Source organism: Rhinatrema bivittatum, chromosome 5 (genome assembly GCF_901001135.1).
Source record: "Rhinatrema bivittatum chromosome 5, aRhiBiv1.1, whole genome shotgun sequence".
NCBI classification, from domain to species: Eukaryota; Metazoa; Chordata; class Amphibia; order Gymnophiona; family Rhinatrematidae; genus Rhinatrema; species Rhinatrema bivittatum.
Window position 1 is genome coordinate 64,015,426 of NC_042619.1, and position 26,736 is coordinate 64,042,161.

General features: G+C 41.5%; 1 protein-coding gene and 1 long non-coding RNA gene across 4 annotated transcripts in view; one reads left to right on the forward strand and one right to left on the reverse strand.

Annotated features, from left to right (window-relative positions):
* CEP126 (centrosomal protein 126) overlaps positions 1–26,736 on the forward strand; it is a 418,124-nt gene that overhangs the window by 331,864 nt on the left and 59,524 nt on the right. Inside the window, exons 9-11 of one of the 3 annotated variants that reach the window (XM_029602400.1) lie at positions 4,675–4,762; positions 5,258–5,467; positions 24,417–24,481. In XM_029602400.1, the coding sequence (XP_029458260.1) occupies positions 4,675–4,762; positions 5,258–5,467; positions 24,417–24,481 (363 nt within the window). The remainder of the gene's footprint in view (positions 1–4,674; positions 4,763–5,257; positions 5,468–24,416; positions 24,482–26,736) is intronic. The other 2 variants (XM_029602402.1, XM_029602403.1) reach the window with 2 other exon arrangements.
* On the reverse strand, positions 9,876–13,182 carry LOC115091986. The gene is made up of 3 exons (XR_003856871.1): positions 12,628–13,182; positions 11,265–11,427; positions 9,876–10,691 (listed from the first exon to the last, which is right to left on the reverse strand). It is a non-coding gene; the product is annotated as an uncharacterized LOC115091986 (long non-coding RNA).

Here is a 26,736-nt window from a genome sequence, read left to right on the forward strand (position 1 = left end):
AGGGACAGAGGAACCGAAGTCGAGGCTTACGTCTCTTTAAATACCAAGTTGTCGAATGACGTCATTAAAACGCGAGTGTTCACTGACAGCTCTCCTCATTCATCATCATTTCTTGATAGACTTGCTACAGTAGTCAAAAAAGCAAACAGAATATTAGGAATTTTAGGAAGGGAATGGTTAATAAAACAGAAAATGTCATAATGCCTCTGTATCGCTCCATGGTGAGACCGCACCATGGAGCGATACACTGTGTACAATTTTGGTCACTGCATCTCAAAAAAGATATAGTTGCGATGGAGAAGGTACAGAGAAGGGTAACCAAAATGATAAAAGGAATGGAACAGCTCCCCTATGAGGAAATGCTGAAGAGGATAGGGCTGATCAGTTTGGAGAAGAGACGGCTGAGGGGGGATATGATAGAGGTCTTTAATTGTTATTATTTGTGATAGTTGTGGGTGGATCCTTGGGCCGGTGGCAGATGACCACACCCACGGGGGAAGATCCCGAGAGGGACCACTGGTCAGGCTCAGAGTTGGGAGACACACACACACAAGTTCTTTTATTAAACATTTCTTGAGAACCACCAGAGATGGCAGTAGTGAGCTGGAAGAGCCCGGCTGGGCTGTAGTCCCTCAGGCACTGGAACAGCAATCCCAGAAAGGCTGAGCTGTAGAGAAACTGAGATAGTGAGTAGGCAGAGTATGCAGAGTTCAAGAACAGAACCTTGATGGTAACACTCACACTTTAGTCTCTGAGAACAACCCAGGAGCTGGAATGAAGTAGGCCCTTGAGGCGTGAGTACTTGGTTCCAGGGAAAGCTCTGAAAGAGAGATGGTAACTCACTGGTGTTGTAGGCAGCGGTGACTTCCTGGCAATTATATTCAGTGGCAGGTCCGGGAACGTGGGCCCTCGAGGAGCGAGTACCGGTTCCACACTGTGACCTGAAAAGTAAAAGAGAGAGCGAGGCCCCCGAGGAGCGGGTACCCCTGGTAAAGTCCGACAAGGCAGAGTAGCAAGGTATGCGGAGAGCAAATCCCATCCGCAGCGATACATGGAGGCAGCTAGGTAGGAAACCCTTTGCTAACTCAATTAGTTAGCGAAATGAAAGATCTTTACATATCCAAAGATGATGATGTCATCTCAGGGGGATGCCCCTGAGGTTCGCGCCACTGCTGGTACTTAAGTCGGGGCTGCGGCACACATGCGCCCTTAGGCCTCAGGAGAACATGGTGGAAGGCAGCATCTAGCCAGTCCGGGAATGCCGGAGGAGGTCGGCAAGATGACGCCGCGGCAGCCAAACTTCCATCAACCCAGGAGGGAGTCGCCAAAGAGGTAAGGAGGGCGGAGTGGAGACATTGGGCAGCGAAGGTCGCAACATTAATATCATGAGAAGTCTTGAACGAGTAGATGTGAATCGGTTATTTACACTTTCAGATAATAGTAGGACCAGGTTGCATTCCATGAAGTTAGCAAGTAGCTCATTTAAGACTAATCGGAGAAAATTATTTTTCACTCAACGCTCAATTAAGCTCTGGAATTTGTTGCCAGAGGATGTGGTTAGTGCAGTTAGTGTAGCTGGGTTCAAAAAAGGTTTGGATAAGTTCTTGGGGGAGAAGTCCATTAACTGCTATTAATCAAGTTTACTTCGGTAATAGCCACTGCTATTAATTGCATCAGTAGCAAAGGATCTTCTTGGTGATTGGGTATTTGTCAGGATCTTGTGGCCTGGTTTGGCCTCTGATGGAAACAGGATGCTGGGCTTGATGGATCCTTGGTCTGACCCAGCATGGCAATTTCTTATGTTCTCATGTTCTTATGGCTTCCACTGATACAGATCCCAACTCCAGAGAGGAGCAGGAGGTTAAAGGATGCTGGAAATTCAGGGTGAGGCAAATGGGGCAGTGAGTCAAGCCTCTCCCTTTGGCCCGTCCCTGGAACCTCAGGTCTAGCCATATGGCTAGGCTATTCAGGCCTTCCAAGATGTACAGCAGGACCTGGGCAGCCAGCTAGTCTTTAATGCTCTCTGAGAGTCCTTGTCAGAAAATCATAATCAGGCTGTCACTGCCCCATTGAAGTTCAGAGATCAGGGTGCAGAAGTGCATTGCGTATTCTCCCACAGACCAGGAGCTTTGCTAATCTATAGGAGTTCAGATGCCTTGAAAGCCGTGTGACCGGGCTCATCGAATATTTGCTGGAATTCCTGCAGGAAGTGCACCAGGTCCCCCAAGAGCAGATCATCCCTTTCCCTAAGGGGTAAGGACCAAGACAGTGCAATGCCTCCCAACATGGAAATAATATAAGTCCCTTTGACTTGGTCTGTCAGAAAAAAGGCTGCCTGCAATTCAAATTGCATCTGACATTGGTTGAGGAAGCCTCTACATTTTAGTGGATATCTATCATACCTCGAAGGTAGAGGCAGGTGGAGCATGGGAGTAGCAGGCCGCAAAATGGGTACTGGAGTCAAAGCCAAAGCTGGCCAGGCCGAATGCCCTGAAGATAACTGGCCATAGTATTAAGCTGATCCTGCTGCTTCTGGAACTCATGTGCTAAGCTGGCAATGGCAGAGGCCGGAGGCGAGTTCGCTGAGCTCATGGTTCAGCAAACTGTGAAGAGTAGCAGGTATGTGAGCCCTTTGTACTGTGGTGTAGTTGATGTAGTTGATGTAGCCCCCAAGGGTGAACCCATGAGTCCTATGTCAGCAGCATAAGGACTAGATCATCTAGATGTTGCATACCAGAGTCCTATTAGAAGTTTGATGTATATTGTACAGTTGATAAGACTAGAAATTACATTTGCAGTTCATTTGCAGGTAACAGAGAGTAGGATTAAATGCTCAATTTTCTCAGTGGAAAAGGGTAAACAGTGGAGTGCCTCAGGGATCTGTACTTGGACCAGTGCTTTTCAATATATTTATAAATGATCTGGAAAGGAATAAGACGAGTGAGGTTATCAGATTTGCGGATGATACAAAAATCATTCAGAGTAGTTAAATCACAAGCAGATTGTGATACATTACAGGAAGATTGGGTATTCAAATGGCAGATGAAATTTAATGTGGACAAGTGCAAGGTGTTGCATATAGGGAAAAATAACCCTTGCTGTAATTACACAATGTTAGGTTTCATATTAGGAGCTACCACCCAGGAAAAAGATCTAGGCATCATAGTGGAAAATACTTTAAAATAGTCAGTTCAGTGTGCTGCAGCAGTCAAAAAAGCAAACAGAATGTTAGGAATTATTAGGAAGGGAATGGTTAATAAAACAGAAAATGTCATAATGCCTCTATATCACTCCATGGTGAGACCGCACCTTGAATACTGTGTACAATTCTGGTCGCCGCATCTCAAAAAAGATATAGTTGTGATGGAGAAGGTACAGAGAAGGGCAACCAAAATGATAAAGGGGATGGAACAGCTCCCCTATGAGGAAAGGCTGAAGAGGTTAGGGCTGTTCAGCTTGGAGAAGAGACGGCTGAGGGGGGATATGATAGAGGTCTTTAAGATCATGAGAGGTCTTGAACGAGTAGATGTGAATCGGTTATTTACACTTTCGAATAATAGAAGGCCTAGGGGGCATTCCATGAAGTTAGCAAGTAGCACATTTAAGACTAATCGGAGAAAATTCTTTTTCACTAAATGCAGAATTAAGCTCTGGAATTTGTTGCCAGAGGATGTGGTTACTGCAGTTAGTGAAGTTGGGTTCAAAAAAGGTTCTTGGAGGAGAAGTCCATTAACTGCTATTAATCAAGTTTACTTATTAATTGCATCAGTAGCATGGGATCTTCTTTGTGTTTGGGTAATTTCCAGGTTCTTGTGGCCTGGTTTGGCCTCTGTTGGAAACAGGATGCTGGGCTTGATGGACCCTTGGTCTTACCCAGCATGGCAATTTCTTATGTTCTTATGTTCTTATTATTTGAGCTGTTTCAGAACTTGCGTTATAACTGAATACTGGAAAATAGACAAATGTATTTTCAGATATCTTCAAGAAACAAAAGATATTTTGTGTTATGAAGCTTCCGGAGAAATAATAATTGGTTATTAGATGCAAGTTCAAATTCTTGGACTCAAGATGGAAAATCTGCTGAAGTTTATGTATATAAGTTATCACAAGCAGCAATTAGCTGGATATCTGTTAAAACACCAGATGGTGTGCTTATCTATGTGTGACCTTGAATGCTCTTTCTTGCAAAACTGTCAAAGAAAGAAAGTGGTTAACTATATTCTGGAAGAACTTGGATTTACCATGTACTATAAAAATCCAGCTGATATCAAAAATGACAGCCAATACACGATGAAACTGGCAGAGTGTAAAAAATACGAACAAAATATGTTCATCTTAAATACTTATTCATAACAGATGAATTGAAACAGGAATTACTTCCTGTTTCTGCATAAGTTGAGTTGCTGGCCATTTACAGTTTTATGTTTAGAAAAAAAAAATTACAAAAGCAGTGCTGTTTTACTGTTCTTGCAAGGAAGAAAACTCCCTGGCTTGTTTGTTGTTCTTTAGAAGCCGCGAAGACTAGTTATTTGGCGCGACGTTAGCCAGACAAACCATTTGAATATTGATCCTTATGTATTTTGTATTCTTTAAGTAAATGCTTTTTTTTACATCTGAGGATGTAATGTAATTCTGTTTAGTGCAAGTAGCTTATAAAATTTTATATTTTAACAGAGTTCAGTGCGCACTGTCCAGCTAAGTCCATTTCCAAGTGCATTTGAGCCAGGACAGAATATGAGTGGTGTCACTGATCCTGAAGAAGGTATATTTCAAACTAATCTTTCATTATAGATATAATGGTTGTTATATAGCAATAGAGTTTAATTTGAAATAATAGTTTGTAAGGTGTTCTGCACTGATACAGATATCGTTACTCAATAAAGTACAGTCCATATCCTTTATATAAAGTTTTTTTTCTCTCTTATACATAATACTGTGATGTATTTATAGTTTCAACTCAAGATTCTTGTTCAGTAATGATCCTAGAAGAATTAATAAATATTGCAGGAAATTATGTCTGGGACATCACTATCAATTTATCCCTCTGTTTAAATTAAGTACAGTCTATTGTTTTTTGCAGGATGATTGATTCTAACTGCAAAATTAATTTTATGTTGGTCCCCACCATGACTGTGTAATATAAGAAACATAACTTTTCACCTTGCATTGATTATTACCTATACATGAACAAAAGAGAGAAATGCTTTTGTGCTTGGTATTTATCTGTGGAAATTAATACTATAAGTGACTGTATAAGTTTCAGAAAGTACTGCACAGTTTTTACTAGCGGAAAACTTGGTGGAAACATCAACTGCAGAAGGAGAAATCCTGGCTGCTATGGAATCCATGCAACCAAATAGACAAACTATGCTGCTTAACAAAGCCCAGCGCCTAGGCATCAGTGCACTGTCGCTTGAAGAGCAGAAGCTTCTTCAGTCCTTAGACCGTCTCAATCAAAGGTTGCAGTGTAAGTATAGTACAGTATCATGCTGTGCCAAGTACAAATACCTACGACCATTAATCAAACTTTCCTTGATTAATGAGTCCTGACTTTCTGTGAAGATCATTAAACCCAACTTTAAAGGGGGAATGGTATTTGTTTATTTATTTATTTTGCAAATTTCGAGACTGCTTATCAGCATACCTTCAGTGCTTTAGCTTATCCACTTTTAATTTGGTAATAATCTTAATAATAATGATAGCGATAACATTATTCCTTCTCTCTCTTGAAGAGGCTGTCATATAAATTAAGCATTAAAAATTAGTAGTCATTCTTTCTACCCAATGATGCTTATTTACATGTTTTTAAAATATTAAATTGTAAATCAGGTTGCGGTGGGATTTGGAAAGGAGGTGCTATATAAATCTAAATTATTGTTATTATAGTCTTCCAATAACACCTTACCTGTTTCTTGGTTCTGTCCTTTTATCAATCTTATTTTCATTCGTATCTTCAAAAATATTTTGTTTTCTTTTTTTGAATATGAGGAAAGAGTACTATTTAATATGACCATTTCCCTAGATTTTTTAAACTATTTTCCACTGAAGTCTCTCTTCATCTGAAGTCATGTTTTGAATGCTATGGAATGATACAAGCATAGAGTTCTGACAAGTCTCAGCACAGCAGAACCTTGATTCACTTTATTTATTTATTGTCATATTTCTAAACTGCTCCTAAAAATGGCTAAAAGGTAGTGTACAACAATTGTAAACTGTTATCAATATAACACAATAATAAAAGTAAGATCTCATAACCTAATTACATTTAAACATAATAAAATCCCTGAAAATAAGACCCTCCAAAATATACATAAGATAAAAATGGATCAGTATCCAGTAGTTGCAAGAAATATCCAAAGGTGGCTACAAACAGCCATGTTTTACATAATTTTCTAAAAGTAGTTAAATCTTTTACTAATTTAAGCTTCTGTGGAATAGAATTCCAATAAAAGTTTTCTGCACAGGAAAAAGATATCTAAGTATTATCTACTAATTTGATTCTATCCAGGACTTAAGAAGAAAATATGTGGAAGATCGCAAAATTCATCCTGCACATAGCAGTGTACCCAAGAGACTTAAGATTGTGGGCAAAGTTGTTTAAGGCTTTAAAAACCAGAAAGATTATTTTAAATTAAATTCTCTGGCTAACTGACAGTCAATGCAGGGCCTTAAAAACTGATGTGATAAAATCACAAGATCTTGTTTCTGAAACCAGGCATGTTGCAGTATTTTGCACTGCTTGTAGCCTACTGAGCTGATACTTTGGCAAAGCTATATATAGAGAATTACAATAGTCCATCCATGTTATAATCAGCGCGGGAGCCACTGTAATTAGATCCTTTTTTTCCTGACTTTATAACACTGGTTGCTTATTTCATCTGTAAACCAAGGTGCACTTTTATAGGCTATTTTAGTTCTGATTCTCTCTAGTGCTATTTTATCCACAGACTGATAGATAATCAGATACCGCTTTTCTATTTGTTCCTCTACTGTACCATCCAGCTGACATAAAATTTCTTCATCCACGGCATCTGTTAAAATCAAGGCAGTCAGAATCTTCTTGGACTCGATCTCTGAATTGTCTTATGAGAGGATAATTGTCAAACTGCACCCCTCAAGGAAAAGGAAATCAAGGAGTGATCTGACTATGCAATTGTTTGGACATTTAACTTTAATATTGAGTTTTAGACTTCCAAGATAGTAAAGGCACTAGATCCATTCTATGTCCTTTAATATGTGCGGCAGTGTTCACCCATTGGGAGAATCCAAGAGCTGATGAATAGGTTAAAACCTCAGGGGTAGATTTTCAAAGGGTTACGCACATAAGATACGTGCATAAACCTTTAAAACCCCCCCTGCGCGCGCCGAGCCTATTTTGCTTAGGCTCGGCGGCGCACACAAACCCCGGGACGCACATATGTCCTGGGGCGTTGAAAAAGGGGCGGTCCGGGGGCAAGGCCGGGGGCGGTCCAGGGCGGTCCTGAGTCCTCCGGCACAGTGGACGTGCCAGACGTTCATGCGCCGGCAGCTGGCCAGCGTGCGCAAGTTGCGCGTGCCAGAGGCAGGTGTAACTCCATAGAATAAGGTGGGGGGGATTTAGGTAGGGCTGGGGGGTGGGTTAGATAGGGGAAGGGAGGGAAAGGTGGGGGGGGGGGAGCGAAAAAAGTTCCCTCCAAGGCCGCTCCGATTTCGGAGCGGCCTTGGAGGGAACGGGTAAAGCCATCGGGGCTCCCCTTGGGCTTGGCGCGTGCAAGGTGCACAAGTGTGCACCCCCTTTTACGTGCCGACCCTGGATTTTATAACATGCGCGCGGCAGCGCGCGATTGTTATAAAATCGGGTGTACATTTGTGCGCGCCGGGTAGCGCGCACAAATGTACCCCGCACGCGGAGGATGTAAAATCGGCCCCTCAGAGATCTTCTCCATCAGTATGCAGATTAAAATATCCCAAGATCAGTATATGGGAGAATTCTAAACAAATATTGGGGAACATGAAAGTTAGTTTATCAAGAACAATATTGTCATCTCGTGGAACATAATACATTAAGAGACAGCCAAATGTTTAGTATTCCTAAGCCTTATTTATTTATTTATTTATTTATTTATTTAAGGTTTTTATATACCGGCAATCATGAGAACATATCTTGCTGGTTTATTAATTTTATTAATTTTATTAAAAAACAGTTTCAGTTACTAAGGAAACAGGCATCTGTTGAATGGAAAGGTTGTTATGGTCAATTATAATTACATATTCCCCTTTACACTGCCTTGAATATGTAAATTACATTATAACCTAAGTGATACATTTCTGTTTGTGTGACAGAGTCATTGATATTAACTATGACTCCGTTACACAAAATATATATGCTTTTTCCACTAAGATCAAATCATGAATAATAGCAACCTTAGAATGAATGGTATGCACATTCACCAGGTAAATTTTCAGAATAATACATTTAAGATCACTAGGCAGTGGAGTTATATCTAAAAGACAATAAATTAAATGAGTCCCTTTACATTTATGTATTATTATTATTATTATTATTATTTTCAGACACTTCAAAGCACATTACATTCAGGTATTGTAGATATTGCCCTATCCCCAGAGGGTCACAATCTAAGAGCCTGATTTACTAAGGCTTTTCTCCATTCTGTGTCGCTGGGGAAAAAAAGCTTAGTAAATGAGGTACTAGGTTTGTGCCTTTTTATCTTTTTTAACCCTCTATTACAAATGTTCCATGAATTCAGAACCTTTCCCATAACCACGTTGATATAAAATGCTAATTCTGATATCAAGTATATTATAGAGAGATTAATTACACAATCCTAAAATTCTACAACCACCTACCCAACTACTGAAGTCAAACCAGGTAGACATGAAATTCCCAAAAAATAAGAGTCCCAAAATTTCCACCCTTCTAATATAACATACAAGATAAAGTCAGGCTGTTATCTTCACAAACAAAGAGAATAAGCTGGAAATATAAGGAAAGCATTAATATTTTGCTTTTGGCTGTTCTCAATATTTCAGTTCATGTGTTTTTATTTCTTTATGCTAATAAAAATTATTAAATGGAAAAAGACAACCAGCACATTCATAACTTCAGGACTTACTAATAGCTCAGGGGCCATTTAAAAGGGCTCACTAAGGGTTGAACCTCTCTGGCTTCGCCTCCTTTGGTGGCAATCTCGCCACCCCTACCAGACTGGCTTTAAGAATCCCTGAAACTGGAGATAATGTCAAGAGTGGGCAGATTTTAGCACCTGCAAAAGCAATGTCAGTTCTGAGACTGTCAAAGGCCTGGACAGGTCTTTGCTAGAAGAAAATGAGACAAGGATATGGCAGACATACCTCAGATCACTCCCAGCTGCAAGGTGCAAGCAAAATCCCTCAGGCTGGCTTTTAATGCTACCAGCACTAGAGATGATGTCATGGGTGGCTGGGTCTTAGCACCTGCAGGAGTCATGTTGGGTCTTCGTGGAAATGTTTCAGGCAGGCCCTATTGGCAAGAAAGGAGGCAGGGAGGCAGGCCCTATTGGCAAGAAAGGAGGCAGGCCACTTCCAGATTTATAGTGGCAAAAATGGTTAGCAGGAGGAGTTTTCATAAACTTCAAACATTTATTCCTCCACAGGAATTAATTTAAAATGATAAATTGGGTAACCAGGTGATTTTGTTTATTCTAATGATTAACTGAATTATCTGAAGAATATTTGCTGTTTAAATCATTATTGTCAAACTTCTATATATCCACAAAATATAAGTGTGAGGAGAACTAAGCAAAAAAAAAAATCAAAATGGGAAATCCTCATTTATTCAAGTAAGAGAGTGGTGAAACAAATATCCAATATACTTTATAAATGTTCATAGTTGCATATGGTACATCGTTCCAATATTAAAGTTCCATAATAGAGTCAGGTAAGTTAGTCATGATATAGTTAAGTTTTGAACCCCCCATATCAAAGTTCCATAATAAGGTTCAGTCATTCAAGATACAGACAGGTTTACAAGAGTTACAAACCAGAAAATAGGAAAATCAAATTTCCTGTGTACCAGTACACAGTAGCCAGGAAGTTAGTTTTAAAGTACAGAGTATAGAAAGCCTCAGGTTTTGGAGTTGTACAATTATCTCATCAATCAGTTGTAATGGAGTTAAACGAGCAAAGAAAACAAGGATATTCTACAACACTCCACTGGGAAAAGACCGCAGACTGCTGGACAATTTTAAAAAAAAAATATTACAAGATACTATGATAATACTCTTATTTTGGCACACCAGTTCTATATGGAGCAATATTCATATTTTATTTATTTTATTTATTTAAGGTTTTTATATACCGGCATTCATGATAACATTCACATCATGCTGGTTTACAATAAAACAGTGGTGCATAAAAAGAAAAAACAAACATGAACTGTAGTGCGGAGGAAAGCAGTTACAAAAAATTATATAATTATATGCAAAAACTGAAGCTGTATCTCTCCCAGGGGGAGGATGGCTCTGTATAGCTGCAGCTTCTGCTCGATGCTGAAAAATGCATATGCCATCTTATCAATCACTGTTGCAATTCAAGTCCCTCTCAACAGGCTCATAACATCAATCCATATCAAGGCACTCCTTCTTCGCTTTTAAACAATTGTATTTTCAAAGATTCTCCTTCTGGCAATTCCAGTGGTACCGGGCTCCATGTTTCTGCAATAACAACAACTTCTGGTAGCATGAAAGACATCAGTCGAAAGCAATGCAGCAGGTCCAGCCTAAGACTGGACCAAGTTTTTGACCAGTCTTCAGACTCACCAATCAACCTCATCAATAGCAGGCAGGATTAATCTCTACATGGAGCAATGGCACAAGACCATTAAAGAACTCCGGGTACTCAAGACTGTGGAATCTGGTTACCACTTGTGTTTCTCCTGGCTTCCCATGCTACCTCATTGCTCAGCCATTGATTCGGATCCATCTTATTCAGTGCAACTCCACCTGAAGGTGAAGTCATTCCTCAGACAGTGGACAATAGAACCCATCCCGCCCTATCAATATGGCCAAGGCTTTGATTCCTGCTATTATCTTATCCCAAAGAAAACTGGGGGACTAAGCCTCATTCTGGATTTAAGGAGTCTGAACAAGAACCTGCTATAGGAGAAATTCAAGATAAAATCCATTCGCAAAATCCTATCCTCTATCCAGGTAGGGGAATGGATGTGTGCCCTAGATCTGAAAGAAGCTTATGCTCACATACCCACCCACCCCTCCCATTGGCACTACCTGTACTCTGTAGTTGATTCTTCTCACTGTCAGTACCGAATGCTCCCATTCAGTCTCTCAGTGGTACCGAGGGTCTTCACCAAATGCCTAGCTGAAGTAGCTTCACATCTCCGTCATTAGGTGGTTGGTGACAGTGAATTCCCAGGAGGGAATGCTTTCCTCCCTACAGAAAAAAATTAAACTCTTTCAATCTCTCAGATTCTTAATAGATATTTAAAAAATGACCTTAGCTCCAACCCAGAAGATCAAATCTTCTTTGAAGTGACTGAAAGGCAGAATATAAATCTAAATAAATAAATTCATCAGAGCATGGATTGATTTTTCCAGGAGAAAGCATTTCTCCCAACTAATCAAGCATATACTCTCGGGTCCCTGGCCCATCAATTGATAAACACAGATCAGACATTGGCCAGGGAAGTGCTAGATATTCAAGGCCATATGGCAGCAGAAATTCATGTAGTGCTTTCACAACTGATAGTCCAGCTAGGGCTGGGGAATCCCTACAGGGCAGCATAGGATTTCAAGGCAGGGCAGAGGATCTTCCATATGAACCAGCCACCTGCCCCGCAGGTTGAGCCTTTGGGTTCTGGTGGCCGGCAGGGCTTAGAGTAAACTTGGGACCAAGGTGCAGGCTTGAACTTGGAGACACAGTCTGGAACTTGGGGGTAGTGCAGGGCTGGAGACAAGGACTGGACACTGAGGTAATGCAGGACTGGATACTGAGGCAAGGCAGGATTGGATACTGAGCCAGGGCAGGACTGGAGACAAGGACTGGATACCAAGACAGTACAGGGCTGGAGACAGGGGATGGATACCAAGGCAGTACAGGGCTGGAGTCAGGGGCTAGATACCAAGGCAATACAGGGCTGGAGGCAAGGGTAATACAGGGATGGAGATAAGGATACTGGGAATTGGCCTGGGCAGGCACAAGACCAGACAAGGACAAGACTAAAAAAGGCAGACTAGGGCAAAACTTAGACATGGCAGAGAAGGGTAGGGGCAGACAAAGACAATATATAACAGAGAGCACAGAAGCCCAAAAGCAGCAAGGCTGAAGGCCACTATGCAAGGTGAGGCCTAGATAGGCCACAGAGCAGAGTGTGAGGTAACAGAATGCCCAGAGGCCACAAGACAAGGTAGAGATGGAAGGCCCAGAAGTCACAGGACTAGGCAAGACAACGCTGGAAGGCCCGGAGGCCACAGAGAAAGACAAAATAGAACATGATCAAGCAGGGAGCTGAGTAGACTCAATGGCAAGGCATCAGGTTTAACAACTATGTTCTAAGTCAATAAGCAAGATGGCACAGAGTCTTGGGCTCTCTGTCAGGAGGCCATAAGAATATGGGAGTAGGCATACAGTCACCAGGCAATTCTTTAAGCGACCTGTCTTCCAGGGATCGTTAGTACTTTCGCAGATCTTCACAGCAGGGTGTTTCACCCACATGGATGATCCTTACACCAGTCAACAGCCAACAGGCTGTTCAACCTATAGAGAAAAAAAGTGCAATATATCTTTTATGTCTGCTCTAAAATCTTTTAAGTTTAGTGTTTGCAAACCCAATATTATGGGCTTCTACCCAAATTCAAAGTTGGCCAGCCAGAGAAAGCTGATGAAACCAAACTTTGTAAAAGATTCTACTAAATTAAATTCGCTTACTGTCCACAACTTTAATTCCTCCATAGTCTGTTTATACCTTTTAAACAAAAGCCAGTCAGGTAAATCAGTTTTCGCCCACTGTGTCCTATTTGAATTGCCTGGAGCTTTACATCCTCCCACTTTCTCTTTACCTGTCCACCCAGTTAACTCTCCAGCTCCCAGTGGCCTTTCAAGTGCTGAAACTGCTATAACAATCAGACATAAAATAAAAAACCAGAGTGCAAATTATACTTTCCCAACACTTCGACTTACAACTTATACTATTGTTATTTTTACAGTACACATTTTATTAACAAATATACAGACAAATAATTCACAATCACTCTTAATAAGTACTCCTTAAATAGAATGGTCTACAATAGGTGTCCCCAAAGTAGATAAAAAAAAAAATAGTGCATTGTTGTTTGCAATTGGCCAAAAAGAAATCTTTTACTTACCTAAAAAATTACATTTGCAAATTAATTATATAGGCATGATTAACTACTTACAGATCTGTCTTCCCATGGGGTGTACTCACATCTTCCGGGTATTACTTTTATTTTCTTCCAGAAATTAGAAACCTCTGTTCCTAGGTATCACTATGCAATAAACAAAACTCCAAAACTTCATCCAGAAATCTTTATCTGGGAAACACTCAAATATCCAGAAATCTTTATCTGGGTAATACATCAAACATCCAGAAATCTTTATCTGGGTACAGCCTTCGGACAAGATTGGTCTGAGTATTAGTGTTGGATCTGAGCCTGCCTGCAGAATCAGATGCAAGACCCCACAATAGATAGCCACATGTAAGGAAAAATTTTTTTCAAAATTTCATAGATAGCCACAGCTATCAAGTCCCTGTTCAGGTGCCAAAAATGTTAAAGCTTACTCTATGCTTATGGCCAGGGACACAAGAACACTTAGACTCAGTAAAAGTATAATGTATTTTTTATTAGTCAATATAAGTGTTCTCGGGAGATGCTGGGTTCTGGGTGCCCTTCGTCTTACAATCTGACCAACATCTCCCCGTATACAGAAAGTGATCCTTGTTTTATAGATAACATTCAAATACAGGGTAGAAGGTTCTAGAGACTTGCATGACTGCCCAAAGGATCATTTACATAAGTTGTGATGTCAACTGCATGATTAAATCATCCCTAACTATCCCTGATTGGCTTCCCAGGATGTGTGGCCCATTTCCCATGACTTTCTTTGTTCTGGTAAACTCTTACTGGTCAAGACAATCAACACGTCTGTAACTGTGTGGATTACAAACTCCTGAGAATAGTGCCTGAAGCTTCCCTGTGGTGACTCTATGAATAGACATCACCTGTCTGGTGCCAGCTTGCCTCCACAGATATCCAAGGACATTCTGTAAGTCACTCAGAGTCCATTCAGCTCAGGCAGGCCAAAGACACGCAGAGGGTTCTGGGGATTTCCTTCTCCATTTTGGTCTTCTGTGTTCAGGCATACTTCTCAATAGGGACAACCTTCAATCACCCTTTTTGCATTGGAACACAACAGCTCCTTTTTTCTTTACCCAAGGAAGTGAAAGACATATTAGTTTCTGCTAGGAAGTCTTCAACTAGAAAAGCCTGTGGCTTCAAATAGAAATGATTCGCTTTCAGGTGTCAAGAAAACTCTATAGACCCATTCATATGCGAGCCTTGAGAGCTTCTTCAATACTTATTCTTTCTTTCTTCATCAGGTCTTAGCACTATGTCAGTATAAGTCCATCTCATGAGTGCCATAGCAGCCTATCACATGCATATTGAAAGCAGACCAATCTCCACTCATCCTTTAGTGTCAAAATTCATGAAAGGCTTATGGCATGCTAAATAGGGGTGTGCATTCGTTTTGAACTTAAATGGAAAACGCAACTTTTTTTTTTTTTTAACTTAAAAAAATGATGAGGCGTAAACGATCAGATTTCCAACTTATTCAACATAGCTATGTTGAATACGTTGGAAATCGCGATTGTTGATCTAAATAAAAATTTAAACCCCTCACCCTCCTTAATCCCCCCCCCCAAGACTTACCAAAACTCCCCAAGCTGGCCAAAAGTTCCGTGAGGGTCCCGGGAGCGGACCCGAGGGGAATCACGTGACGGCCGCGTCATCGACGTGACGCGGCCGTCACGTGGTCCACCGGGATTTCGCTCCCGGAGCCCTCGTTTTGAACAAACTGAACTTTTGGCCAGCTTGGGGGGGCCTCCTGACCCCCCCAAGCTGGCCAAAAGTTCCTTTTGGGCCCAACGAGGGGTCCGGGAGCGGAACCGCGATGGACCACGTGACGTCGGCATCACGACAGAGTGACGCGGACGTCACGTGATTCCCCTCGGGTCCGCTCCCGGACCCCTCGTTGGGCCCAAAAGGCACTTTTGGCCAGCTTGGGGGGGCCCTCCTGACCCCCCCAAGCTGGCCAAAAGTTCAGTTTGTTCAAAACGAGGGCTCCGGGAGCGGAACCCCGGTGGACCACGTGACGGCCGCGTCATCGACGTGACGCGGACGTCACGTGCTCCTCGCAAAACCACTGGGAGGAATGGCTTCCTGACTCCCCGCTGGACCACCAGGGAATTTTGGTAAGTTTTGGGGGGGATTAAGGAGGGTGAGGGGTTTAAATTTTTATTTAAATTTTTATTTGCACATATGGACATAGACTCAACTTATGGAATTCTCCATATGTCCATATTGACCGCAAATGAGCCCCCCATTCGACTTATGGACTTATGAACATAAACTTTCGGGCTGCACATCCCTAATGCTAAACTTCCAGTGGTCAAGCCGGAGGTTCTATTAGATCTTAACATAGTTCTCACACAACTTATGAATCTGCCTTTTGAGCAATTAGAGTCAGCTTACTCTGCTTACCTACAATTCTTCCATAATAGAATGGTGCTGCACACCCATCCAAGTTTCACTTAAGATAGTCTCAGCTTTTCATATTAATCAAGCAATTGTTTTAGCTATATTCTTTCCTAGACCACATGCACATGAAAGTTAAAAAGCCCTTCATTCCTTGGACTGTAAAAGAGCATTAGCTTACTACAGAAAAATAACAACCATATCATCAGGCTTCACAGCTATTTGTTTCTTATGATTCTGACCACCTTGGTATAGCAGTTGCTAAATGAAAATTATCCAATTGGCTAGCAGACGGTATTGCACATTGTTATGTGCTAGAAAACACCAGGATTACAAACTCTATCAAGTGAAAGCCATGCCTGTGTCAGTAGCTCATCTGCAAACAGTAGCTATTGGCATCTGGAAAGCTACAGTTTGGACATCAGTGCATACCTTCATGTCCCACTGTTGCCTGGACAATCTATCAAAAAGTGACAGTAAATCTGGACAAGCAGTTTTGCATAGCTTGTTCACCCAGTAGTCTACTCTCCTTGATGGGGTCTGAGTTGCTTAATCAGAAAAAGCTCCGCTGCAACCCTCAGCTTGGGACTCCTCAAATGTCATGACTAATTCAGCCCTTCTTGTCAATGTAGAAAGCAAGTTTGCTTACTGCAAACAGTGTTTTCCATGGGCAGCAGGATGAGTTATCCATACTAAATACCCACTTGCCTCCCTGGAGATTCAATACTTAACTAGGCTTAGCCGTACAATGCAGTGTTCACATGGGAATTCCCATACATACTCAGTGTAGCAAAAAAGCTCTATAAACTTTGAGAGAAGGGTCTGTACAGCAGTGTCAGATGCCGTCACCTCATGTCATGGCTAATTCATCCTGCTGTCCACGGAGAACACTGTATATGGTAAGCAAATTTGCTTGTCAACAGGTGGAAAAAAGAGGGAAAAAGGATGCACACAGATTTGAAAGTTCCATCCTGTGGGTGGACTTTACTTTCCCTAATCACTTTGAGAATCCCACATACACTTTTTAGCTGTTCTGATGGAAATTTTCAGACAAGTCAGTTTACCCAGGTAAATGGCTTTAAAAATTGTCCTCTAAACTAAAGGGTCATAGATAAGGCTATAAGTATTTCAGTTGCTAAACTTATAAACATTTCTATTAAAATATGTGGCTTATAAATATACCATATAAAATGACTAATAAATATTTTGGAATGCCTCAGGTTACTGGAAAAAATAGAATATACTATGCTCTTTTATAGCTATTTTTCTATCTTGTTTTCTACAGTAAAAAGACCATTAATGAATTTCTATAATCATACTTTTTTTTTCGTATTCTTTTTTTAAAAATCTATTATTTTCTATTTATTTCGAAGCTATCAGTTGATGTAACTTTAGTTTTGCCAGTTTTATGATGCCATTTACTAAATATTGCCATTCTGTTCCTCTGCAGAAAATCTTAGGAGATTATTTACAACATGTTAAAGGTTTCGAAAGGGCTTCTTGACAACATTAACAGAAAAATCATATTTACAAAGCAGCACTATAGCCTTTAGAGGCCAATTTTCAGCCTCCTCTTGGAGCTTGTAGGCCTGCAGATACTTTGTACCCATGGGCCTGCAAGCCAATTTTCAAAGGGTTTCACTTTGAATGGCCAGGGTCACGGGGATATTTGTGACCCCCACAATTTACAGGTGCACAGTATGCAGCATAAAAATGCATGGGGATTTGAAAATGAAATCTCTGCATGTACTTCCATGGTCCTGCTCTTATCTCACCCCTGCCACTATCCTTTTTCCACATGGGACAGAGGAGGTTTCAAGTGGGTTGTTTTTTACCTGTAAACACATGTTTGCCTGTGGAAATCCCTTTGAAATTATTTATTGATTTATTTAGTCCCAGCAGCAGCAAAAAATGTGTTGGGCCTCTCCCCACCCCCCCCCCCCCTCCCCCCCAACACACATACCCAGATGGCAAATCAGTGAAATTGCACACACTATTATTTTTGGGTGTAAAGGCCGCAGCCAGATTTATAAATGATTTCCAAATTGAAAAAAAAAACCTGCTATCTTAACGTACCCCAGCTTGATACCGATTACTAACCAGCCACTGTGTAGCTAGCTAGGCGGCAGCAATGTTTGACCCGGCCCCCCCATGGCATTTCCAAGCAAGAGGGCTGTCTGCTGGGCATTACCATGCCTCACCTTTTTTGCACTACCAGCCGTGTAGGCCCAACATGAAATGAGGCTGTTCGGCCATTATTTTGTCTAACCCAGCCCTGAAGACTGTAGTAGCCTAGCAATGGCAGAAGCACCTGCAGAAGCGTTAGGCCTGGATCACAGTAGCACAATCCGGGAGAACTAACTACTACCAATAAAGGTACAGAGCAGGGGGGACGTAGAAGAGAAAGAGTATAGGGGAGTGCATTGGGGGGGGGGGGGGCAAGATCTGGAGACAGTGAGATTTTCTTAATAAAATTAAAGAGGAAGCAGGGAAAGGGTACTCCCGGCCCTAATCATTTTTTTTAAGGAGTGAAATGGGCCTTTTTGGGGAGGCGATTCAAGTTCGGCCCCATAGGGCCTTTGTAACGTGGGTGTGAGGGAGACAGGGGACAGGCCATGAGGAGTGTGTGGTTTGTTTTTTTTAAACAGGCACATAACTTTACCGGCTATAATCTCTTGAATATAGCCGGTTAAGTGCAAAGTTATCCAACCACACAATAAAAAGTTTATGGGCAGACTTACCCAGATATATGCAATATTTGGCTAAGTTAGCCGGATAACTCAGCCCTATCCCAGAACGCCCATACAATGCTCCTTTATTATCCAGTTATAATTAAGCTGGATAAGTGGCTCAATATGCCACATTTGCCATTTAGAGGGATAATTTGTGCATTATCCATCTAAATGGCTTTTGAATATGGACCTCGTCAAGTTCTAGAATGTTAGGACCTGTAATAATCCTAGCTGTTAGGCAGCCCTCCCACCAGCAGATGCCCTCACTGAGCCATGCTCACACCCACTCTAGCCACTGCCTTGATGCTCACATGACTCAGCAAGCCCAGCCCTATTTAACCCTGCCTCACCCAAAACTCAGTGGCTCATCATTGAGATACCTCGGCTCTTTGCTCTGGCCCTCCTGCTTTATTTCTGCTTGGTCCTTGTGGCCTTCTTGCCCGACTTACTCTGTGGACTTCTTGGCTTTCCTGCCTTTTCCTGTGTCTTCCTTGGCTTTCTTGCCTTGCTCTGTGGTATCATTGGCCTCCCTGCCTTGCCCTGTGGAATCCGTGGCTTTCCTGCCGTGCCCTGTTTCCTCCATGGTTTTCTTGCCTTGCCTTGGGACTCCTTGGCCTTCTTACCTTGCCGTGTGGCCTCCTTGAATTTCTTTCCTTGCTCTCTGACCTCTTTGGCCTTTTTACTTTATTGTGTGGCCTGTGGGCCATTTAGTCTAGCCTTTCTTTGCCTTGTGGCCTTCCAGCCCTGCCTTGCTTTGTGGCTCCTTGGTCTCCTTTTATGTTGCCTGTCTTATAATTATCTTGTTTGCCTTGATTCCTGTTTTCCTGTGTTTGTATATTCCTTGTTCTGACCAGTCCTATCCTGTCCTGTCCAGTCTTTGTCTAGCCTGTCCAATCCTCCATGTGGCTCCTGTTTCAGTGGGCCCTCTGTTCCAACCTACATTTCCCTCTCCAGCCCTTGCCTCCAATTCTAGATGTGCCTCCAGTTCCAGCCTTCATTTCTAGCTCCTGCCTGTTTCCAGTCCCAGCCTCGTCTCCTGACCCGACCTAGTCCAACTACTACCATTACAGGGAAGTCCTGCTGGCCCCCAGAATCTGTGGGCTCAAGCAAAAGGGTAGGAGGTTGGCCAGGCAGAAGATCTTGACTTGCTCAGCCCTGAGTCCTTTACTGCCCCTGCTGGAAAAACACCTGTATCCAGACTGCTTAACTGTGACAGGGCCATGAGAGCATCAGACTACCTCCATTTACAAGATTTAAAAGACTGAAGCATGGAGTTCAGTCACATCCCATTACTATTTAGTTGGTCTGGACTGTCCATTCTCTAGTTTTATGAGGGGAAGAGCACAACTTCATCCCTTCTAAGGACCATTTTTATGATTTTAGGTTGTCTTCCCTGTTCAAAAAAAAGGGGCAGATATTCAAAGCCCTACGCGCATAAATCCAGGAGGATTTAGGCTCGTAGGGGGGTTACACGCGCCGGGGCTATTTTCAAAAGGCCCAGTGGTATGCATAAAGCCCCAGGACGCATGTAAGTCCCAGGGCTTGGAAAAAGGGATGGGGGGAGTGGGCGGGGCTGAAGCCTCCAGGCACAGCGGCCATTTGCTGCTGTGACCGGGATCGCGGGCCGGCCATTGGAGTGACCTGGGAGGGAACAGAGGAAGGCAGCACAGCTAGGCGCGTGCAAGGTGCACAATTGTGCACCCCCTTGTGCGCACCAACCCCTGATTTTAAAACATGCGTGCGGCTGCACGTGCATGTTATAAAATCGGGCGTACATTTGTGCGTGCCGGGTTGCGAGCACAAATGTATGCCCGCACGTATGTTTTAAAATCTGCCCTAAAGAGTGTTTCCCAATAAAAAAAATTCCGCTTGTTGATGATTCTTTTTGTTGTTTTTTTTTCCTTTTTTTTGGTTGAAGACAACCTACAGCTGGGGAGTCCCATATGTGAGAGTCAATAGATGCATCTCTTCAAGAAAGTGAAGTTGTTAACACGTACCACTTGTTCTCAGCAAACAGCAGTTCATCAATCATAGAAATCCTCCACATGCTCCTTCAGAGTTATTATCCCCACTTTTAAAGCTAATATATGGTACTGATGGGGTGCCTCAAGGTTGCTGCAGGCCAGGAATTGCTGTACACGAGCAATGAAAGACTTTTGCCTGGTATCATAATAGTTTAGAAAAATTTGTCCATTTGGCACCAAGTTTGGTCATATGACCAGGGGTGGCTCAAGGCAATCAGCTACCTGAGGGGAGGAATGAGCTAGCGCTTCCCCCCTTCCCCCAAGGCATGGCACTTTTCAGTGATTTCAAATGCTGTGGAAGGGGGAAAGCAGGGGTCAGAGTTCCCAGAGGAGTGGCTGATTGGCAGATAGATTGTCAGTGATAATATTTCTAGGAAGCTGGCAACCCTGCTACACTCACAGGAACCCTAAGACATGCCTCCCACCTATTCCCCAGCATTCTCCCCTGCAGAAGTGGGAGATGGGTAAATGGTGGAGATCCATGTGTGGCAAACTGTCTAAGACCCACTTCAAGGACTTTTGGCACCATAGGTGAACTTTACAGCCTTGTGCCCACACACCCTTCCCCCCACCACACACAAATAAAAATATTACAACCCTGCATTAAACAGGGTATTAGACCTATTGTAATGCAGATGTGGGCTTTGCCCTCAGAAAGCCCAGAGTAAACTGAATTACAATTACAATATAGTAAACCTCCCATACTAAAAAGAGAACTAACTACCAGCACTCAAACAGTAAAAATCTTAATTTATTTATTTATTTATTTATTTATTTTTAGTTTTTATATACCGATGTTCCTGTATAATATACATATCACACCGGTTTGCATGGAAATAAACTGCCTCGGAGAGGCAGTTTACATCGAAACATTTTTAACATTTTTAACAGCATAACCAAAGGGGCAGGGGAAAATGGAGGAGGTTACAGTGGTTAAAAACATATCTAGTTAATTACGAAAAGGCAAAGATGCAAATATTAGACCAGGCCCTAAATAGCACACACACACCTCTCAGGCATCCTCCTTTCTTCTAGGCCTTGGCTAAATCTGCACTGCTCATTTACTTCCGGAGGGGGAAGTGGGAGGAAGCAGCCCTGCAACCGCTAGAGGTGTTCTGTTGCTGAGCCTGTAGGCCTTTCTTCGACTGCGTCGGGTTGGGCTCTGTAGGGGCCCCACCAAGACCTTCCTCAGGCCATATGGCTCTGCTGAGACCTCCCTTGGGCCACGCAGCCCCGCCAACACTTCCCTTGGGCTGCAATGGGTTGGGCTCCATCGCAACCCGCCAACACCTCCCTCAGGCCGTGTCAAGTTCTGTGGCAATCCCACAGCAGGAGCTGAGATAACCACGTAACCAATGTGGCCGACCAATCGGGGGATGCCCGATCCCCCGATAGGCCAATCCTCCCCTGGTAATGACAGCAGAAAAAGACCAAATGGTCCATCAAATCTGCCCAGCAAGATTCTTATGGTAGAATCTGCTGCACTGTGTAGGTTACCCTATGTTTTTCTTTTACTGGGTGATAAGCCTTCTTGAAAATTCAGACAATGCTGCTTGTCGTGCAATGCTAATGGACTTGGCCATTGAAGCAGTCCTGTGCTTTTCCCCTTATGTCTGCAAATCAATACCCCAGTTGTCATCTGAATCCAATTCCTCTCCCCCTCCCCCATCAAAGCAGAGAGCAATATTGCAGTTGCGTCAAAGGCATCAAGGCTTATTAGTTAGGAGTATAATAACATAGTAATGAGGGAACATTTTAAATTCCTGTTTTTTGTCTGGATAATTCCAGAAGTTACCCAGACAAAACCTTTCAATATGGATCTCCATGCTTTCAAAATCTGAAGAATGGGCCTTTGTGGTCTCAAAAACATGTGTTCTGCTACATCTTTGGTTTATTCATATGGTTACCCAATAATAGTTGTCACAACCTACAGGGAAACCACAGGGAAGGAAAAAAGCAGAAAGGAGCACACATGTTATAAACCTCCAGTGTCTGGTGCAAATCCCCTAATACTCAGAGTAAATGTCATGGTCAAAGTCAGATACTATCTGTGCATAAATCTTGATTAGAAGCTTTCTTGTGAACTGAATCATCTTATACAATGCTATAAACTGATGGTGCTATATAAATATATTGTAAATTATGTTAAAGCAAAAAGTGTATAAAGGATGTCTTCTGGGAAAATATTTAAACAAATAGCATCACTTTAAGCTGCTTAGGCACTAGAGATGCCTATATATGACTCTGATTCAGATATGTTTTCCCTTTACCTTTTTACTCTCTCATATCAGGCTCAATGAACAGACAGACCATGGTTTCTTCAAGAGTGACTCCATTAGGAATAGGCCCCTTCCCCCCTCCATTTCCCTTAAAAGAAAAGGAAAATATAAACTTGCAGAGCACTTTTTGAAGTAATAATGTATTCTTAAACATCTTCATAGTTCTGTTTCCATTTCCAAAAAAATTATTAGTTTTCTCCAGCAGAATACAAACATGCAAGACAATGTTGGCCCTGTGGCATGTGGTGATTGTCTACAGTCTTGTGTAGCAATTCAATGCATGGTGCTGTAGGGTTGACTATGACTTATACCTCCTTGTCTACCTAAAAAGATAGTCATAAATCAAAATGAACTCTTGAAAGTATTCTAGTCTCCCTCTTTTCCTTTGAGGAAGGACATTTTGAAGGCAATTTTGAATAGCTCACCTATTTGCTGGTTACATGTGTCCTTTTGTACACATGGATCTTGCACCTAATTTTCAAATTTTCTTTTAGAACATTACTGTAGCTATCACAAAGTATGCACGTGTAAAAGGCATGCATACTTTGCACCTGCTATGTGTGTGGGCACTGATTAGTGGCAAAATAGTGCATGTACATTTGAAATCAGATGTGTATGTACTGTTTTCCTCCTTCAGCCTAAACACACTCCTGGGAATGCCTCTTATTAATCTGTATAAAGGTGCACACGCTATGAAAGCCTGTGTATACTTTTAGCCGCTGTGAGGATGGCAACTTTCAGTCAAGCCAATACACTTGGGTAGATGAAAATTGTCATCTTTCAGTGGAATCCATTTTCTTTCTGTTCATATCTTTAAACAGGATATTGTTTCTCTAAAGCAAACAATTTGGATTGTATAACACTTTCTTAATGGATCACAGTCATAGTGTACTACTTCAGAGTAGGAAAACATTGGAATATATAAGAACATTTTTGCAACACTAGGTGGCATAAATGACTGTTGAGAAACAGCAGTTTGAATCTTCTTTGTATCTGCATTTCTCTGTCTTGATCTTTTTCTGGTTTTTGTATTTTTCAATAGTTAGACTTTATTTTCCATTAATATTCTTTTTTTTTTTTCATTTTTTTATGAGATTTCTCTGTCTGGTTCATGGGTTTCCTCTGGTCTCATTGTGTCTTTCCATAAATTGTGCTATACATTTTTGCTTAATTTTTTTGTTTTTTATTTTTGAAATTACTTTCAAACTGATTTCTGCTTATTGTAATGCAATGGAATCTAACTTGATCAGAAATTTAAGGAAACGCTGTGATGATTAAATGTAAAGTTCAGACAAAAGTCATACAGGGCCTTATGCACAAGAGTTTACTTGCAGAAGATTTTCTGTGGATTTTTTTTCTCTTCCAGAATTTTCATTAAATTTAATCTTTAGGCAAAAGATATGCATTTCAGAATTATGCAAACAACTAACTTTTGTTTGCATCTTTATGTACTTCTTTTTGCCTAATCTTTAAACCTAACTCTAAATATTTCTCAATGGATAAAGAAATTGCAAAGGAAATATTTATTTTTTTTATCTTCTAGCTTTATATTAAATTTTAGTTAATTGTAATTTTGAAAATATTGATTTTTACTTATTTGTGTACTAATTTTAGATGTCAAAGAAGCCATTATCAAAAACCCATCTGTGACGAGCATTTTACAGGTATCCTCTCCACTGGTAAGAAATCAGACTATACTTTATCACTTTTCTTAAACTAATAACGAGCTGCAGCTTTTATACAAATTATGAAAATATTTATTTATTTATTTATTTTTCTATACCGATGTTCATCGGACATATCACACCTGTTTACAGTGTAACAGAAGAGTCTATTAGCATAGACTTCTTGTTTTACATTGGGACATTGTGACATATAAGATTGAACTTTTTAACATTTTGCACTGAACTTTATAACATTTTGTATTGAAACTTTATAAAATTTTACATTGAAACTTTGTAGCATGCGTAACAGTTGGTCTGTGGGGAGTCATTATGAGTCATATTAGAGGTAGCGGAAATCGTTTAAAACTTTGCATCAGGTGTAGTAAGAAAGCTTGGGTTTTTGGGGTTGATCATAATATGTGATTATGCGGATCTGATGTGGGTGTTGAGGGAGGAGGGTGGGAGGTGAGTGGGGGAGAGCTTGTGTTCATGTGTTGGGTGGGGGGTGGTAGTTGGGTATACTTTTTTGAAGAGCCATGTTTTGAGGTTCTTTTTGAATGATTGGGTTGTGGGGTTGAGCCTGAGTTGGGGAGGTAGGCTGTTCAAGAGTGTTGGACCTGCTACTGTTAGTGATCATTCCCTTGTTGAGGTTAGGTGGGCCATTTTTGGTGATGGTGTAGGAATGAGTCCAGTATTAGTGGATCGGAGTGTTCTCTGGGTGGATTGAAAGTGAAGGGCAGGGCTCAGCAGTCAATTTTTCAGTGTATAGTGCTTTTGTGTATGAGTGTTAGAACTTTGTATTGAATTCTGTGTGGGGATGGGCAGCCAGTGCAGGTTTTTGAGGTTTGGTGAGATGTGTTCAGATCTTTTGGTGTTTGAGAGTGATCTTGCTGCTGCATTTTGGAGCAGTTGTAGTGGCCTGAGAGAACTAGATGGGAGGCTCAGGAGTAGGGCGTTACAATAGTCGAGTTTGGAGAATAGCAGTGCTTGGAGTACTGTTCTGTAGTCTTGGGCATAGAGAAGTGGTTTGATGTTTTTGAGGATTTTGAAGTTTGAAGAATCCATCCTTTATTATTGAACTGATATGATTCTTCATGTTGAGTTCATTGTTAATGAGTACGCTGAGATCTCTGGCTGAGAGGATATTCTATCGTCTATTGCAGGAGCTGCGTTGTCTTTAAGAGATACATTGTCTTATTGTTACTGGGTGAAGTATTTTCGGTTTTGTTGTGGTTGAGGTTGAGGGACATTTGAGATAGTTGTGTTATCTTCGGAAGGTGGTTGTCCCAGGTTTTTAGTGTGTTTGTGATGGTTTCTTTTATGGGGAGTAGAATCTGCACGTTGTCTGCGTATAGGAAGAAGGTTAAGTTCAATCCGGTTAGAAGCGTGCATAGGGGGAGGATGTAGATGTTTGCAGAGGGTGAAGGAGAGGGATGAACCTTGAGGTACCCCATGTGCAAGGGGGATTTGTTTGGATTCAGCAGAGTTAAGTCTGACCTTGTATGAACAGTTTGTTAGGTATGATTTGAACCAGTTGAGTGTGGTGTTGCCTAGGCCAATGTCACTTAGTCTGTTTAGTAAGGTTTCAAAGGCGGTGTCAAAGGTGGAAGAGATGTCGAGTAGGATGAGAAGGTAGGATTGGTCATGGTCCCAGGTCTCTGAGGATGGTGGTCTGTGAGGGAAAGGAGGAGTGTTTCTGTGTTGAAGTGTTTTCTGAATCCGTGTTGGGATGGGGGATAGGATGTTGTGATTTTCTAGTGTGGCTGAGAGTTGACGGTTGACAATTTTTTCGAGGATCTTGGCGATGAAGGGAAGGTTGGAGATGGGTCGGTAATTTGATGGATCGGCTTTGTCGAGTTGAGGTTTTTATTAATATTAGTATTAGTTGTGGTTTTTATTAGTATTAGATCTACAGAGGTCAATATTCAAAGGGTTTGTTTGGGTAACTTTGAGTTTCCCACACAAAATCTAAAATTTGAATATTTCCCCCCACTGCTGTCTGGCTAAATTTTGTCTATGTAACTCATTACCCACCTAAAATTTAGCAGGATATAAAGAGGCAGTTATGGAGACGCAGATTCATTTTCGCCAATAAGCATTGAAATTCAGCACTATCCAGCTAAAGTTAACCAGGGAAGTCTGATCGGAAAAATACATGTTCTAAAGGTACCTGGATAACTTTATCCAGGTATATTCAGCAAAACATTAACCAGGTATGTTCTGATTAATATCTGGGTATAATTATTCAGGTAACTTTACCCAGCTAGCTT